This window comes from Ursus arctos, unplaced genomic scaffold, assembly GCF_023065955.2.
Source record: "Ursus arctos isolate Adak ecotype North America unplaced genomic scaffold, UrsArc2.0 scaffold_1, whole genome shotgun sequence".
NCBI classification, from domain to species: Eukaryota; Metazoa; Chordata; class Mammalia; order Carnivora; family Ursidae; genus Ursus; species Ursus arctos.
This window is the reverse complement of record NW_026622763.1, coordinates 108,269,062-108,282,249: the sequence shown is the minus strand read 5'-3', so window position 1 is coordinate 108,282,249 and position 13,188 is coordinate 108,269,062. Positions and strand designations below refer to the sequence as shown.

Here is a 13,188-nt window from a genome sequence, read left to right as displayed (position 1 = left end):
AATTGGGAAGCGACCTGTGGTGTCCCCACGCGGCTCAGGACCTCTGGCAGTGAGGGCGGGATTCTAGAGGGCCTGTTCAGAGTCTGCTGATGCCGTGGTTGGAGTCCCAGACTTCTCTACCACTCCTGCATCTCCTTCTCCCTCTTTCTACCCCTTCAGCCTGTTGATCTCCTCCATTTCCATGACTTAGTGCTCACAAGTGAGTGTTCATTTTTCCTGCCTGGCCCCTCTTCAGATGCACACATCCAACCACCTCCCTGACTTTTCCATGTCTCTCCAACCGCCTGGTGCTGCTGACACCAGGGTTAAGGGGTCAACGGGATGAGAGCCCTGCTCTGGCGGGTCCTGTTGCTGGCTCACATCCACTGGGCCGGTCTCTAGGCAAACTCGTGAGTCCTGAAGGTCAGCCCAGCGAACCTGCAGCTCCCTGAGGGATGCTGGGGTCCGGATCTGAGAACGATGTGAAGGCCCCCCGGCCCCCAGGCTTGTGAGTCCTGCTTTAGCTGAATCCCATAGTTTTGATATGTTATATCTGCATTATTGTTCAGCTCAAAATATTTTGTACTATCTGATGAGATTTTTTTTCTTTGTCCCATGGGTTATTTAGAATCCTATCGCTTAATGTCCAAGCAGTTGGGGGATTTTGTAGGTTTCTGTTTTGTTTTGTTTGTTTTGATGCCTAGCTCGATTCTGCTATGGTCAGAGAACATATACCTTATGATTTTAATCTTAAATTGAAATTTGTTAGACTTTGATCTATGACTAGCCTATGACTAATTTTAGTACGTGTTTTATGTGCAATTTATTTATTTATTTGGCTCCACGCCCAGTGTGGAGCCCAGTGTGGGGCTTGAACTCATGACCCCGAGATCAAGACCTGAGCTGAAATCAGTCACTTAACCTACTGAGCCATCAGGTGCCCCTTTACATGCACTTTAAAAGAATGTGTGTGATACATATTTTTCCTTCTCAGTAGCTGGTAGAAGAAGCAAACCCCAAATGTTTATCCTTTTATTTTCAACCTTTCCGTCCTTTTATTTAAAGGTGTCTGTTGGGGGGGCCTGGGTGGCTCAGTCAGTTAAGTGTCCGGCTCTTGATTTCAGCCCAGGTCATGATCCCAGGGTTTTGTGATGGAGCCCCGTGCCGGGCTTCGCGCTTGGCAGGGAGTCTGCTTGAGATTCTCTCCTTCCCTCTGCCCCTCCCCCCACTTGTGTGTGTTCTCTCTCTCTCTCTCTCTCTCTCTCTCATGGTTTTACCCCCCCCCCCCATTTGTTTGGAACCCTACAGGCCTATTTTCATGCCCTGTGGCTTTTGGTTTAACGTCCGATCTTGTGTATTGAAACACACACAGTACAGGCTCTGGACGCGCGCCTTTTTCTTTCCGAGCGGATAGAGTGGACGGTCGTCCCTAATTCTGGCAGAGACTTAGCTGAGTCAGGGAAACACTGCAGTTTTGATAAGGTTTATCCTTGCTGCGGTTCTGCCCTGATTTTAGACTCCTTTCAAATCAGGCCCTGGAATGATGACTGGAGCCCTTCCTCCCAGTGGACCTTCATGCTAGTCCTTGTCTCTGTAGCACCTGAGAATGCAAAGACTCCCCTTTGATTTGCAGAAGCTTCCTGGTTGCGTTTTTATTTTTATTTTATTTATTTATTTTTAAAATATTTTATTTATTTATTTAACACACAGAGAGAGACAGCCAGCAAGAGAGGGAACACAAGCAGGGGGAGTGGGAGAGGAAGAAGCAGGCTCCCAGTGGAGGAGCCCGATGTGGGGCTCGATCCCAGAACTCCGGGATCACGCCCTGAGCCGAAGGCAGACGCTTAACGACTGAGCCCCCCAGGCGCCCCCCTGCTTGCGTTTTTAAACTCCTGCCCCTCATACCTTCCGAGTTGGACACCCGTCTTAAGGGGAGAAGTGGCTGGGTGAATCTCCCTCTTCTTCCTCCCGGGATTTTGGCCTCTCAGATTTGCTCCTCTTGACCAAAAGCCCAGTGGGTTTCTCCATCCCTTGGCAACAGCTGTCTGCCTGGGAAGACTCCAGATTCCCAGCCTCTTGCCCCGCGCCCAGAATGCAAATGCGTTTAGGGAGAAAGTGCTGTGTAGTGTTGGAATGTTGTCTCCTGTCCTGGCAGCCCCCATCTCTGGAATCTTGGCCTGCTTGTCTGCACGGCCTCAGTAGCTCTTTGATTCTTTCTCATTGTGAGATTTTACCCAGCTTCTCTAGCTGGGCACGCTGGGAGGGAGCATTGCTGTGCTGCCAGCCCTTCTGCCTGGGAGCAGAAGCTGACCTCTGCTTTCCGAGCTCCGTGCTAATGGACCGCAGAGCCCATAAGCATAGTCTCCATGTGTTCTTGTGATCCTTTCACGGGTGAAGTTCTAGCTCTATTTTTTTTTTAAAGATTTTATTTATTTATTCGACAGAGAGAGAGATAGCCAGCGAGAGAGGGAACACAAGCAGGGGGAGTGGGAGAGGAAGAAGCAGGCTCACAGCGGAGGAGCCTGATGTGGGGCTCGATCCCAGAATGCCGGGATCACGCCCTGAGCCGAAGGCAGACGCTTAACCGCTGTGCCACCCAGGCGCCCCTCTAGCTCTATTTTTAAATATGGGAGAGCCAGTTGTTCCAATACTAGTCTCACCCAGTTACCTGAAATGCTGCCTTATCTTCTATTAGGGGTGTGTGTGTGTGTGTGTGCGTGTCCGTCTGTGGTCATGCTTGACTTTTCTGTTGGTCTCTCTATTCACGTGTTATTGCTGGACTTTGGAAGTTGTTACAGCTTTATAGTAAGTCTGATAGCTGGTAGGGTACATTCTTTGTCCTTGTTTTTCACAGATCTCTTCACGGAACTCTTGCAAAATTCCATTGAAAATCCTGTTGGAATATTTTGCTTATTGGACTTGCCCTGAACTAACAGCTAAATCTGGGGAGAACTGAAAATTGTGCAATATTGAATCGAACATCTGCTTTCATAAATATTTTCTTTATTCCTAATTATATTCTATTTCAGTACTGAGCATTGCTTACTCAACAGATAGAGCCTCTTTTTTTTTTTTTTTTAAGGCACAAGGCATGTCGCTAGATGCTAGAAATCTCATTTCGAGTCGCATTCTACCAGGAATTGATGACCCTGCTCTTGCTCCTCCTGCCCCAGCTGGAATATCCTAATACTTTTCTCCATTTGGAGACTGTGGAGACTTTCCAGCGGAAGGAAATGCAGGTTCTCAGGGAGGCACATCCCTCCAGTACCCTCCTGGGAGGTCATTTTTGGATGTGAGAGGGCGAAACTGTTGAAAAAACACTTAGGTGTGTGGATAGGGGTGCGCGCCGTGGCTGTCAGGGCTCCGGGGTGTGGCTGGGCATGATTCCAGCCCCCAGCTCTGCTCCGTGTCCTCCTGGGGTTTTGCTCGCCTCCTGCACTCGTCGGCCTCAGCGGCCAGCTGCCGCAGTGCTGCCCTTTCTCCTGGCAGCCTTTGGAAGAGCTGTGCTTGTTCTGCTCCATGTCCAGCCCGTTTCTGGGGAGTTCTGTGGGGTCAGACCGCTACCCCTGGGCAGGGCCTGGGAGTTACAGCCTGAAGTCTGCATTGATCCCAGCCCCCGTGGGGCTCCCCTCCATCTGCAAAGAGAGACAGGTCCCAGGATCCTTGTCAGCACCTTTCTGATCTTGACCCTGGGACCCCCAGAGGCTCTCCTAGATGGGAGGTTGGGACACTGCTGGAAAGGGTCTTTGGGGCAGATTCTCCTGAGGGTGGCAATTACAGGTGGGGAGTGTGAGGCAGAAGACACCCTTTTCAGAGGGAGGATTTCCTGGAACCCCAGTGTGGGAGAGTCTCAAGACCTCTCCCCCTAAGCCTTTGCTCTACTTGGATGCCTCTAGTGATGGGGGGCTCACAGTTGAATGGGCATCTCAGTTCATTTTAGATGGCAGTTGGTCTTCATGTCAGGCTGAGTTCTGTTTTCTGGAGCTCCTGGCCATTCCTATAACCAGCCAACCCTGAGCTTGTCCTTCGCCGTGTTCCCAGAGGCCCCTCAAGCCCCCGAGCCCCCCTTGGGTGGCCACTGCAACGTCAGGTTGGCAGCCCATCAGTGGCCCGTGGGAAAGACCTTTCAAGGTGGCCGGAGCAGCACCGTAATTCTGCGGGGAGTTTTTGCTGGCTTTCCTCAGGCTCCTGGGCTCTGAGGGGGACTCACTCTGGCTTTATCCACCTCAACCCTGCCATTTCACAGATGGGTAAACCAAGGCCCAGGGGTTAAGTCACAGGGCAGAGATAAAGGCAGGACTGGGACTGGGTCCTCGACGTGACTTCGATGCGGCGTCAGGATTGGCCAGGCGCCTGCAGCATGAGTTAGGAGCCGTGGGACGTGCTACTGAGATGCAGAGTTCTGTCCCCTTGCTTAGGACTGCCTGCCCCATCGTTTGTATTTGCTGAGGGAACCATTTCCTTCCCTGCTGATTTGGAGACCACACTATCGCTCGTTCCAGCTGCCAGTGAGAGCCCCGGGATGTAGGGTACGGGAGGACATTCTGCAACCCTGTTCTATTTTATTTTATTTTATTTTATTTTATTTATTTATTTTTTTAAAGATTTTATTTATTTATGTGACAGAGAGACAGCCAGCGAGAGAGGGAACACAGCAGGGGGAGTGGGAGAGGAAGAAGCAGGCTCCCAGCAGAGGAGCCCGATGTGGGGCTCGATCCCATAACGCCGGGATCACGCCCTGAGCCAAAGGCAGACGCTTAACGACTGTGCCACCCAGGCGCCCCAACCCTGTTCTATTTTAAAACACCCTTGACATGTTGATGATTTAAACGCCCAGGCTCTGTCAGAGTCATGCTTTCGGACAGAGAATCTCTGTCCCGTAACTGCTGTCCCGCTGCTGGTGAGAACCCACACTCTGCTCGTTCCCATACGGGATGGAGGTCGGTGCGCCCACCAGGTCCGTGGCCAGGTGGGCTGGGCTGGGCCGGGCTGGGGCTCGGGAGTGCCAGTCGGAGGGGCTGGGGTTCTGTGGCTCCTGCTGACCACACCCCTGCACGGCCCCCAGTGTGGGGCTGCCCGACCCTCTTCGTCCTGGGCCTCAGCGTCTAGGCGCCGCCTTGCTCTGGCGCCCTGCTAGGGGCTGGGAGACCACGGGGTCCCCGGTGCTCTGAAGAGGCTGTGCCTCAGAGACACGCTTGGCAGCATTTTTCTGGGGAAATAGAGGCTCGAAGGTGGCTCTGTTCCTGGGTCCCCCTGCAAGCTTCCCTGGGAAGGCAAGGCCGGACTGTGGCCCTGCAGGGACCTGTTCCTCTCCGCAGACCCCAGCTGCCCGCCTCAGAGCGGCCGCGGAGCATCGGCATGGAGTCAGAAGGAGAGGGCCGCGTCTGGGGCCCTGTCGTGCCCACTGTCAGCCACCAGCTGGGCAGGGCGGCTGGGCCTCCACCTCAGGCACTCACCTGTGTATCGTCGGGTCTTCGGCAGCTCTGGCTTCAGCGAAAACAAAACGTTTCTGTACCTTTGTGGTTCCTGTGAATATCTGCCTTCCCACCAGCTGGGGCTGGAGGCTCTGCGGGCCCCAGCACCATGGGACTGTCCCCCAATGCCTGTTACTGCGCCCCTGCCCACAGGGACACTTGGCTCTGCCTTGAGCCCGGGATGGCACGGTGCCACGCCTCGCTCCTCCCTCTGCCTCCCCAGGGTCCCCCGCCCTGATCGTGGCACACGGGGAGTCGACCGCAGTCCAGTGCACTGGGTGAAGCTGGAACCCAAGGCCTGCTTGCAGAGAGGGCTGGCCACCCCCACCTGCCCTGTTCCAGGGTCCCCTCCGGCGCCTCGGTCTGGGCGTGTAGGGCAGGTGGGCGGATGTGCAGGGTCACCTCCTGCAAGGGGAGGATGAGGTGTGCGCCCCCCCACAAACGCAGCTGTGTTCGTCCCCCGCGACCCCACCTCCGCAGCAGGGGTGCTCCCACAGGGAAGCCAGCCCACCTCCTTCCACCCCCCTGTCTCACCAAGTCTTGCTGCACGTACGGCCCTGTTCGCGCGCTCTGGCCTGTGAGCTTCCGGGGCCCAGGGACAGTCCTGTCGAGCTGGCGTGAGCCCCCTGGGGCCTGTGTCCTCGGTGTGTGTGGGAAGCTGACCTTCCAAGGGATGTGCAGGTCAGCTTCACACTCACCGAGGTTGTCATAGAGCAGGCCTGGTGGCTTTGGTGTCCCGCTCATTTCTCACGGCAGCCGGTGGCCAGGCCGGGGGTCACTGCTGCCATACCTGTGCCCCGGGCAACGCTGGGCTCTAGCAGCAGTTTCTCTCCTGCTTTTTGTCCTTTTAGTTGTTCCTAAAATTTTCACCAGTAGCGCATGTAGACGTAGAGCCCAAGGTGATGGGGCCAGGAGGCTCCTGGAGGGACGGCCCTGCTCAGCCCTCCCTGCGGCTGCTTCTGGTGTCGGCTCCCTGGTCATGCCCGTCTGCTCCCGCGGCCATCTGTCCAGTGTCTGTGTGTGTGTCATGTAAAGATTCAGTCGTCCCGTAGCGTCACTCCAGCAGAGACCCCCGCCATCCCCGACGCTCAGCAGAGACCCCCACCGTCCCCGACACTCCAGCAGAGACCCCCACCGTCCCCAACGCTCGGCAGAGACCCCCACCGTCCCCGACACTCCAGCAGAGACCCCCACCGTCCCCAACGCTCGGCAGAGACCCCCACCGTCCCCGACGCTCGGCAGAGACCCCCACCGTCCCCGACACTTCAGCAGAGACCCCCACCGTCCCCAACGCTCGGCAGAGACCCCCATCATCCCCGACGCTCGGCAGAGACCCCCACCGTCTCCGACGCTCCAGCAGAGACCCCCACTGTCCTCAACGCTCGGCAGAGACCCCCGCCGTCCCCGACGCTCGGCAGAGACCCCCACCATCCCTGACGCTCAGCAGAGACCCCCACCGTCCCCCACGCTCTGGCAGAGACACCACCCCCCCCCCCCACCGTCCCCAACCCTCTGTCCCCATCCTCCTGCCGCGTTTCCTCTGCTGTCACTGAGTTGGGGCTTTGTGTTTGTGGCAGTAGGACTAGCGAGTCCCCTTCCTGCTGCCCCACAGGCGCCTCTGTGCTTTCTCTCCAAACCCTCGGGCAGTCCCTTGTCCACGTGGGGAGGCCACCACCAGCCTCAGGCCTAGCTCCCCTCCTGCTGGCGTCCCCGCTGTTGCTCTCCCATCAGGGACGTCCTCCTGGGACCCCCGCTCCATCCTCTGGGCCGGCCTCGACCCGCGGCTCCACATGCCCCACGTGCTCCCTTACGCGTCGGGTGCGGATTCTAGCACCTTCCGGAGTCTGTCTGGCTCTTCGCTCCCCTCACCCTCCAGTGGTAGTTTGCCTGAGTTTGGTTTCCAGGCGGAGGGCACTGCTCCTCAGCAGTTTGGACGTGTTTCTTCATGATCATCTGGGGTCCGTGCGAGATGCCCGTTCCGATTCTCCACCGTCTGTGGTCTGTCGTTCTCTCCGGAAGCGTACAGAATCTTCCCGTTAGCCCTCAAGTGCTGAGCTGTCAGTTCGTTGGTGTGTGACTTTCTCCCGCCGCGGGTGGGTGGTGGGCTCCTCGAGTTTGGAGACTCGAGACTGGCAGTCCCGGGAGGTTTTCTCGAGTTCTCCCTCTCAGTGGCTCCTTCTCACTGATGCTCAATCTTATCTCTCCCCTTTCATGGAAAATTACTTAATTCCAACCTTTTGGTTTACTTTTAAAGTTTGTGTTTTCATATTTTTAATTTCAAAGAACCCTTTCATTCATTAAAGGTCCTTTTAAAAATAGCGTTCTCAACCCATTCATGGGTGTAGTGACTTTTCTTTCTGAGAACATTAATTATAAGGAACTTAGAAAATACTTTCCTTCTCTTCTCTGCATTGTTTCGTGCTGCCAGGTTCCTTTTCTGGTGGTTTTAGCATCTGTATTTCTTGCTGGAGGGTGTGGTCCTGACAGGTCCCCCCAGCCAGGAACCCCGCATGGGGGTCCCAGGGCCAGGGATCTTGTGTGTACCTCAACCCCCTCCCTTCAGTGGGGGCTCCATGCCCACCCTCGTCTAGGCCGCAGGCCCCAGGCTGGGCAGGGCTCACTCTCTCCTGCCTGGTGGTGGGGGAGGTCAGGGCCCTGGATGTCCGCATGGGGAGGGTGGGGGTCCGGGGGTCTTCACGAGTCTGTCAGGGCCATTGTACCACAGTTCTGCAGACTGGATGCCTAGAGAACAGAGACATACTGTCTCCCAGTCTGGAGGCCGGAAGTCCGAGATCAGGTGTGAACAGGGCTGGTTCCTTCTGTGGCCGTGAGGGAGTCTGTTCTGGGCTTTGTCTGCTGTCCACCTTAGCCGTTCCTTGGCTTGTAGAAGCATTGCTCCGGTCTCTGCCTTTGTCTTCACGTGAAGCTCTCCGGTGTCTCTGTCCAGTTGTTCCCATTTGTAAGGGCTCCATATTGCGTTCGGGGCTCACCTGACTCCTGCGTGACCTCTTCTTCACCAGTCACATCTGCAAGGACCCTGTCTCCAAATAAGGTCACATTCTGAGGTCCTAGGGGGACATAACTCAACCCACAGCAGGTTTAATGCTGGCTTTCCACCAACACCCGTTTTTGGTCCCATCCGGACGCCAGCCTGGAGAGGTACCGAGAGCCTTTCTGGGTCCCACTGAGAGATTGGCTTGTCTCTTGCTGGGCTCCGGATTTCCCAGGCTTGCTAAGCCAGGCTGCCCCCGTCCTTGTGAAGAGTTGTGGCGTTTCTCGTCTGGAGCCGCCCTCTCCAGTCCCCGGTCCTTGTGGATTACCGCATGCGGGCGTCGTTAATGGGATTTGGGAAGGGAGAGGTTTCTGTCACCACCCACAAGTACCTGTTCTGTCTTTCTGGATCTCGTTTCTAACTCATGTCTCCCTTTTTCTCAAGGTGTCTCCGCGCTCACTTGGGCTCCCGACGCTGCTAAGGGTGACCCACAAAGGCCGGAGAGATGGCCGGGGCCTCGGTGAAGGTGGCGGTCCGCGTCCGCCCCTTCAATTCCCGGGAGATGAGCCGAGACTCCAAGTGCATCATCCAGATGTCTGGGAGCACCACCAGTGAGTATTGGTGACGGCGTGGCCGTGGGCGGCTTGTCGCTGGGGGCCGCGCGTCCTGGGCCGCCTAGCCAGACACAGCGGCTGGCCGGGCCCCCCCGGCCCCCTCCTCACCCACATGGCGTGTGGTGAAATGACCACAAACAAGGGCAGCTCCAGCAACAGTTCTGAGGCCTGTGCCTGAAATCAAGGTATTAACGGGGTCGTGCTGCCTCTGAATTTCCTGAGGAGGCTCCTTCCTGCCTCTCGTGGCCTCTGCTGGTCCGGCCATCTTGGCCTGTAGCCGGCGTGGGCATGCGGCCTTCACGTGGGAGCGTTGACCGTCCGGCAGGTGGGCGGAGGGCTAGATGGGTGCTGGGCACTCAGGAGGGCACTTGTGAGCGCTGGGCGTCGTGTGTAAGTGACGAATCTCTGCAACCGTCCTCGGCGATATGCGAACTAACTAGCATTTAAACAAAGACTTGAAACACAGAAAGAGGAAAGAATGCTGATCCCTGGGCTTAGGGCCTCCCCCGATCTGGTGTGACCTCACTGTGGCAGCTAATTCCATCTTCAAAGACCCTGTTTCCAAACAAGGTCACCCTCTGAGGCTCAGGATGGACATGAAATAGGGGGTCACACCTTCCGACCCCATACGTGAGGGGATTTCTCCTCTTGTTTCAGCGGCCTGCATTTATACGTTTTTTATTCCAGCCTGTTCTTTGCCTGGTTTGTGATTGTAAGTCCTCTCAGACCTTCCTGAGGAGCGGGAGGCCCGCAGTCCACATGCTGGCAGGTGGTAGTAAGAGAGGGCGTGACGGTTTGGCGCTCGGGGAGGCAGGTGGGCCCTGACAGGCTTCGTTAGCACGGCTGCTGGAGGGAGAGAGCACCCACTCTGAGCCTGGCCTTTGCTCTTTTGGTTTGAACCTTTGGATCAAATGGCGTCTGCATGCAGACGAGCAGACGGATTCGCACGATCAGAGCAGCACGCAGACCGAGAAGCAGAGCGTGGCCAGCACCCCAGGAGACCCTCCTGCCCCTGTCCACCTTTGCTTCCAACACATAGGTTAGCGGGGCTTGTTTTGGGTCCCACGAAAACCGAGCCAGTGTCTGGGTTCTCTCTCCCGCTGACTAACACTGTGACTTAGAACAAGAATTCCGGGCTCAGCCAGGCGGTTTGCCCCGGGGTCCCTCGGGGTCACCGCAGGCTCAGGGGGTCCAAGCCGTACCATGGGCTTGGCACCAGCTGCTCCTCGCACTTCATCCTGAGGTCGTAGGATGGATGGCAGGCCTCACCCCCCACATAACCTTACCCCACCTGCTCTCCAGGTTTGGAAGGAGGGGCTGGCCAAGGGGAGGGGCATTCAGGGTGGAGGGAAGCTGCCTCCCTAGGCCTGTTGAGGGGATGAGGATTCAGGTGTCTCTAGAATGTTCTGGGTACCTGTAGGCTCTGTGGGAAGGGGTGGGGGCTGGGAGGTGGTCTTTTCAGAAGCCTGTGGAGCTCTGTGGTCCTTCATCCCGTGTGGGCAGGTCACAGAGGCTCCACTCAGAGCTTGCTCGGGGGCTGTTGGGCACGGTATGGCCGTGCACGTCTGAGGTTTCATCATGGCTCTTAGCAATGGTGTTGCCTCCACTGGGTCCCTGGAAGCAGACCCTGACATGAAGATTTGGGTGCCAAGGGTTTATTGAGGTGGTGGTCCCAGACGATGTGGGGAGAGACCGTGGACGTGGGGAGGAGCTGTGGAGGGGCTGATGCACGGGTGGCTGCCACAGACAGCAGGGCTCTGGTCGCTGGGACCCTCTGACGTAGAGAGTGCCCCTCCGCGTCATCCTTCTCGAGGCCGGCTGCGGGTCCGGCGTCTCCACCCACATGAGCCCAGAGTTGGTCCAGGGCCCTGGTGTCCTTGTGACCTGAGGTGCTCAGGTGGTATGACTCGTGCCTTAAGGTGGGAAGCCAAGGGCTGCACAGGAACTGTGAACCCTGGGTGGGAACCATGATGACTTGTGGTGAGAACAGTGACCCCTGGATGCAAACCATGACCTTGGGTGGGAGCTGTTACCCCAGGTGGGAACCATGACCTCTGGTGGGAACTGTGACCCCTGGTGTGAACTGGGACCTCTGGTGGGAACCGTGACCCCTGGTGGATCTATGACTTTTGCTGGGAACTGTGACCCGTGGTGGGAACCGTAACCTCTGGTGGGAATTGTGACCCCATGGTGGGATTTGTGACCTCTGGTGGGAACTGTGACCTTTGCTGGGAGCTGTGACTCTGAGTGGGCCATGTGCCCAAGGAGCTGACAGTGTCTGCCAGGTCACTGTTGGGTGACCCTGGACATCAAGAATGATTAGGCATCCCTGTTCCCTCCTGGGCCAGGCCCTGGCAATACAGCCATCACCTTAGACAGTCGCTGACGGTCTTGGCAGGAGGGGTTCACAGGTGACCACACTCTGAGGGAGTGGGCAGAATACAGAACAACGCATCGGAGTCAGACCCATCTCCCCTGGAACTTGGGAGTAGGTGGGATGGGCGTCATGGAAGCAGACAACTGGAGGAGAAGATGGGCTGTGGGGATGAAAACTCTGACTCGCCTCTGGCCAGAGAGACAGAGATGCAGAGACGCAGACAGTGAGGGAGAGGAGTGTCAGAAGAATGGATAATTGAGACAGTCACTCGGGAAGCTGTATTCATCTTGGGGAAAACAAAGCAGTGATGGTACTGGTAGAAAGTGCTAGAAGCCATGTCAGAAGTGTGGGTGAAGGCTGAGGGAACCCAGAGGAGAGGGGCATGCCCTCCAGCCCTCAGCCCATAAAAGCTTGTCTGCAGAATGGGGTCAGCGGGCAGGATGGGCTTTCTTCCTGGCGACCCTGGGTCAGACTGGGGCAGGTGGGGCCCCTGAGCCAGCCTGAAGTGGCTCACAGCCACTTTGTCAGTGGACATGGGGCCCGTGAGAAGGGACAGGGACGGTGCTCCACCCTGAAGGTTGTGCAAGGCCTCAGGGGCCAGCCCGCGTGCTCAGCAGGGAGCATTTGCCTCACGATGCAGCCATGGAGGTGCTGGTGAGTAGACGGCATGGCTGCTCTGGCCGCGTACTTGCTCATCGGCGCCCCGCGCCAGGCCGTGAGTGTCAGGGTGGGAGGCCATCTGGCCCTCCCCGCTCCACCCTGCCGGGATGAATCTCAAAACTGGGTGCACACGGGGGATGCCGGGCCCCCAGATGTGCCACTTGAAGCTCCATCGTGACACACAGATTAGAAACAGTCACAGCTAAACGTCATTGTCATCCCGTGTTCGTCACCTGCGTGAGCAACACCCTTCACTGGAACATTCCAGATCTGGGGATTTTGTCAGCCAGCCAACTGTGCACAGCGTAAGCTTCTGTCCACGCGTGGCAGGCTGCCGTAGCTTACTCAGAGAATAGACGTCCTGTGTGTATCCCCACGTCCCCACTGTACAGGAGAGCAGACTTGGGGACCTCTGAAGGGGTTTCCTGTCTTCTGAGTCCTTCGGCCACGCAGAGGAAGGCTCAGGGTTGGGGGGCTTCCTGCCCCTGCACAGCTGGGGCCCTGGAGGCAAGGCTGGGCCTGTGTCTCCCGCCTCCTGTGCCCACTGCGGGCCAGCCCTCACCCCCGGGCCCTCCGCACCTGTGGGGAGTCGGTGTCCTGGGGACAGACGAGCTGCGACAGGAGTGATTTTCCCAGAGACCAGCGGTGTGAGATCAAGATGTCAGTGGGGTTGGTTCCCTCTGAGGCTCTGAGAGAATCCACTCCTGGCCTATCTCCTGCTTGTGGCAGCTGCCACAGGCCTGGGCTGGCCTCCGTCCCCACATGGCCTTTTCCCTGCCTGTGTCTGTCTATGTCTGTCTCTGGTGGACCCCACTTCTTATAAGGACCCCGGTCACTGGATTTACAGCCTACCCTAGTTGGCATGATCTCATCTTTACTAATCTCATCTGCCAAGACCATATTTCCAAAGAAGGTCACATGCTGACGTTCCAGGTGGATGTGAATTTGGGGAGGACGCTATTCACCCAGGACAGTGCCTCTGGGGCAGAAGGGACTGGACCAAGGCCACAGGGCTGATGCATCCAGGGCCTGCCCCCAGCCTGGCCAGGCTCCACAGGCCCACACCCAGCCTGGACTTCCTGCCTCCAGCCC

At 57.1% G+C, this 13,188-nt stretch overlaps 1 protein-coding gene across 6 annotated transcripts in view; it reads left to right on the top strand.

Annotated features, from left to right (window-relative positions):
* Positions 1 to 13,188, top strand: part of KIF1A (kinesin family member 1A) — a 95,291-nt gene that overhangs the window by 14,294 nt on the left and 67,809 nt on the right. For all 6 annotated transcript variants that reach the window (XM_026491089.4, XM_026491078.4, XM_044381640.3 and 3 more), the window contains exon 2: positions 8,890 to 9,056. In XM_026491089.4, the coding sequence (XP_026346874.1) occupies positions 8,951 to 9,056 (106 nt within the window). In that variant the 5' untranslated portion in view covers positions 8,890 to 8,950. The remainder of the gene's footprint in view (positions 1 to 8,889; positions 9,057 to 13,188) is intronic.